The following is a 4,686-nucleotide window of genomic DNA, read 5'->3' as shown; positions in this document are numbered from 1 at the left end:
TGATAATAAATGGTTGATTTAATTATTAAATTAATATCTTTTAACACTTTTTCTTATATATATATATATATTCAAACTATTTTTTAATAAGTAAGGTCTATTTCATAGAATATCATAACGTTTGTTCTGATACAATATTAAATAAAAACTTCTTTCAAAAGCTTAAAATATAAATTTAATTATTTAATTAATATTTTCACACTCCTTAACTCCACCCCTGCTGTGTTTATATGGGGTTTAAATAGATGTAGACGGAGGAGATTTTAAAAAAAGATTGGCCATAAAATTAAAAAAAAAAAAAAAAAAAATTGCTTTGAAAATATTGTCCTTTTCTAGGATAGAATAGAGATCATCTACAACGAATAGGATTTGGCTTAGGGCGTAACTAAAACGTTTATTTATTTTTTATTTTTTGGGGGATGTAAAAAAAAAAAATCTTGGGGGGCAAAAGTTAATTAAATTATTTATTTTTGTTGAGACCACCCCTGTCAGAGTCAATTTTTAATATTTATGAGAAAGATCGAGAAAGAGAGAGAAAGCAAAATTGAATCTCAACCCCTAAAAGATCACTATAGCATAGGTGCTCTAAAGCAAATGACAGCACCTCCCCAAGCAATAACACATGATCTACTGGGATCTTTACAAGTAATATTATTCTCAATCATCTTTCAACCCTATTCATATAGTGAATTGATAAATCTATCGTTAAATTTTTGTGAGATTTACGTGAGTTTATAAATTCAATAATAAATCTATTAAATTTGTAAAAATAAAAATTAAAAAATTAAAAATTAAAAGATGATAAATTTCATTTTCTTACTCATACTAATGTGTGTTTGTCTGGTCACATTTATTGTCGAAGGCCCAGAGGCATTAGAATGATTCATTGGGCATTGGCGCATGGGGTTGCCCATCTTAAATTTCCATCCGTACATTGAATATGACATCCATGTGAACCGTTGTAATTGGAGTAGCTATATTAGCTTGGGGCATTAATTGTACTTTTCAATGTCAGGGATCTCTTATGTTGTGTTTGTTTGATTTTTTTTTTTTTTTTTTTTTCTTTCGGTTTTAAATTATTTTTCGTTAGTCTAGAAAATAGAAACTCGAATTTGAAAACACGTTTGAGAAGGTGGATTTTATTTTGAAAAAAATAGAATATATTCATATTTGGATGAGAGTGGTTTTGACTTTTGAGTTGTCATTGAAATTGTTGTTCTTGTGAGTTTTCTGAAAAAAATAATAATTAATTTTCTAATAAAACGAGAGTTTTGTTCAAATAATTATCAGGGCAAAGGTATACGGATGGCCAAACACGTACGTATTTACAAAAGCATTGGGAGAGATGCTGATTGGGCATCTGAAAGAACATCTATCAGTGGTAACCATACGTCCCACCATTGTAACCAGTACTTTGAGAGAACCCTTCCCCGGCTGGATTGAAGGTGTCAGGTAATAAGAACACAAAAATCTTCCTTATGTAGTTATATATATATATATATTGAGAAACTCATGTTTCTTTTCTTTTTCTTTTTTTTTTAGAAAAAAGAACTGTTTTTCTTGTTTGGTTATCGAGAAACTAAAGATGAAAATTAATATATGTATGATTGCTGTCTTCTTTGTGTTATAGGACAATTGACAGTCTAGCTGTTGGTTATGGAAAAGGAAAACTAAAATGCTTCCTCGGCGATCTTAAGGGAATCATTGATTTGGTGAGATTTGATTTATCTGGTCATTCGTCACTCATTATTTTTTTATTATTAAAAAAAAAAATTATATGGAAGAACATGCAAGAATACTATATATGGTGGTTGGCTTCCTTCAAAGTCATTTCTAGGTCTCATATGTGATATTTATATCCCCCTCGGGTAGGTAAGTCACTTGGCCTAATGTCAATCTCATTGAGTACAAGCAATTCTTTAGGGTTACGCTCGAGCTTTATCAAAATCGTGTGAAGGGGGTGCTTTGCTACTGTATGGTCGGGGGGAAGTCCACATACCCCGTTTATAAGGAAAAAAAAAAATGATATTTATGAAACATATTAATTCTCTCAAGCGTTCAAGAAAATGAAATCCAAAGAGAGTTACGTATTCAAAACAAATGAATAAGTGTGAAACACTGCATACAGGTACCAGCTGATATGGTGGTAAATGCTATGATCGTGGCCATGGTGGCTCATGCAAATCAACCTTGTGATATAATTTATCAAGTGGGGTCTTCAGTAAGAAATCCTATGAGAAACAGAGATCTTCAAGATTTCGGCTTCCGTTACTTTACTGAAAAACCCTGGATAAATAAGGATGGAAAACCTGTCAAGGTTGGCAAGATGTTAGTGTTAAGCAGCATGGATAGCTTCCGCAGATACATGGCAATTCGTTATTTGTTTCCATTAAAGGTTTGTTCTATCTAAACCATTTTTATGCTACTTAATTACTTAAATATATATTAATTAAGAAAAATGTTATAGTGCAATAAAAAGACTATTTTTCGTCCATAAAAATCTTAGGTGGCAAGCGGTCATAGGTCTCATCCGTAGTTACTGTAGCCCCACCCATTAATGGACTTATGACTTTTTGCCACCTAAGACTTTTATAAATAGAAAATAACATTTTTATTGAACTATAGCATATCTTCATCATATTTGTGAAATTATTTATGTTTCTTTTCTTTTTCTTATAGGGACTAGGATTGGTGAATGCAGCATTTTGTCAGTATTTCCAGGGAACGTATCATGATCTGAGTCGAAAGGTCAACTTTGCGATGAGATTGGTGGAACTTTATGAGCCTTATTTGTTCTTCCAGGGCGTGTAAGCATGATTTATTTTATTTTAATTCTTGGATTAATTTGATCGATCATCAAAACATATATTAATATAATCCTTTTATTTATTTATTTATTATTTTTGCATATAGGTTTGATGACATAAACTCGGAAAAGCTGCGAATGGCAGTAAGAGAGAGTGCTGCAGATGCAGACATGTTTTACTTCGATCCAAAGCGCGTGGATTGGGAAGACTACATGATTAATGCTCATCTTCCTGGTGTGGTAAAGTACGTTTTCAAGTAATACACAACACAAGTCCCAGCTATATATATATATAGTATTGCGTTTCCATTCAGATTTTAAAACATTTGTGTTCCAAGAGCGAGTAATTTATCTTGTAACTTTTGATCATAAGTTTAAGAACTTTTGTCAAGTGTATCATTATAATATAATATTCTACTATATTTTCTTCTCGAATATGATGGGTTTGTGGCCAATTCATAAAGAGAAAAAGATAAAGAAATTCATTCATTTCGAGAGATATATATATATATATATATTTTTTTTTTAAATACAAACACTCAAGAATGGCGGTATGCGATCACAAACCTAATTAAGCTTGATTATTTCATCAAGGTTGGAACTAGAAAGGATAATGTCAAAATTGGAAATGAAACCGGAGGTCAGTTCTGGTTGAAAAATTCAAAACAGTACCCCGGTTCGGTCTTAGGTTTTAGAATCTAGAATAGGGTTTCCATTTTATTTTAAAATATTTATATATTAATATATATATATATTTTACACTTAGGTTTAGGTTTAGGGTATTTTAAAAAACTAAATTTTTATTTCTAAGAGCATTCCCAATGGAGGAGCCATATTTTTATGTAAAATGGCTTATCAAAACTCACTTTTATCTAATTTAGCTAAGCCATTTTTAAATGTCTATATATCGGATTAGTTATATTTCTATCTATTATATTAAAATATTATTAAAAGTAAGAAAAGTTTTGAGAAAAAGAGAACATGTGAGAAGAAAAATGAGAAAATTTTTGGGAAATGGAGAACAATGAACATACAGAGAAAAAGTAGGAAAATATTTGGGAAAAAGAAAAAACAGGTGAGAGAAACAATAAAAAATAAAATAGCTCAATTGAAAAGTACTGCTACATTTAGCTTTTTTTTTAGCTCTTTCAATCAAATATCTATTTTACATTTTTTTTAGCTAATCCAATGTGGGGGTTTTTTTAAACATTTAAAGAACCATTTTAAATAAAATTAACATTTGGCTATTCCATTGAGAATGCTCTAAGGCCCAAATAGGCAAAAACATTGATTTTTTAGGATTTTTGGACTTTTTTAGGTTTATTTTTTAATTATTTGAAACAATCACAACAAAGCCCCTTTAATTTAGACAAAAAGACTAATAGATTTTTTTAAAAATGGGCCAACTTATGAAAAGGGGCTTATTTTAGGCCCAATACCTAAAATAAGCCCCAAAACCATTTTTTTTGTAAAAACCAGTTACTGGACCGGGTAAAATCGGAACCTGCCGGTAACCAACCGGGGTCCCGGTTCTGGTTCTGGTTTCTCAAAATCGAGAACCGGGTCCTATTCCCGGTTTTGGCCAAAAATCGGGAAACCGGACAAGGTTGACACATCTAGTTGGAACCGCAGGAGCTCCCTTAAATTCGACTGAGTCATAGCTTGACTCAGTCTCACCAGGACATCAATGAAAATCTAAGACAGCTAATACTAATTAGGCATATGTGGGAATTCTTCATTGTAGATATTTGAATCCACACCTTAGTACATGTCCTAACTACTTGAAAATTTTCTTGAACCATTGAAAAACCACCCTTGATGATATATATATGTTAGTGGTACATGGTATTCCTAATGAGTTCAACCGTCAACCAAAAAGC

At 31.3% G+C, this 4,686-nt stretch overlaps 1 protein-coding gene across 1 annotated transcript; it reads left to right on the top strand.

The window, feature by feature from the left end:
• Window positions 1–1,269: 1,269 nt before the first annotated feature.
• Window positions 1,270–3,183, top strand: LOC132164255 (fatty acyl-CoA reductase 3-like). The gene is made up of 5 exons (XM_059574725.1): window positions 1,270–1,452; window positions 1,631–1,712; window positions 2,129–2,395; window positions 2,680–2,807; window positions 2,914–3,183. The coding sequence occupies exons 1-5, from the start codon at window positions 1,346–1,348 to the stop codon at window positions 3,065–3,067; spliced, it is 738 nt and encodes a 245-aa protein (XP_059430708.1). The 5' UTR covers window positions 1,270–1,345; the 3' UTR covers window positions 3,068–3,183.
• Window positions 3,184–4,686: the final 1,503 nt, after the last annotated feature.

This window comes from Corylus avellana, chromosome ca10 (assembly GCF_901000735.1).
Source record: "Corylus avellana chromosome ca10, CavTom2PMs-1.0".
Taxonomy (NCBI): domain Eukaryota; kingdom Viridiplantae; phylum Streptophyta; class Magnoliopsida; order Fagales; family Betulaceae; genus Corylus; species Corylus avellana.
Note: the sequence above shows the minus strand (reverse complement) of the source record. Positions and strands in the feature narration are given on the sequence as shown.

Coding starts and splice junctions, on each gene's coding strand:
- LOC132164255 (XM_059574725.1), top strand. CDS start 1,346: ATGCTGATTGGGCATCTGAAAGAACATCTATCAGTGGTAACCATACGT. Junction 1,713..2,128: donor TTAAGGGAATCATTGATTTG/GTGAGATTTGAT, acceptor CACTGCATACAG/GTACCAGCTGATATGGTGGT. Junction 2,396..2,679: donor GTTATTTGTTTCCATTAAAG/GTTTGTTCTATC, acceptor TTTTTCTTATAG/GGACTAGGATTGGTGAATGC.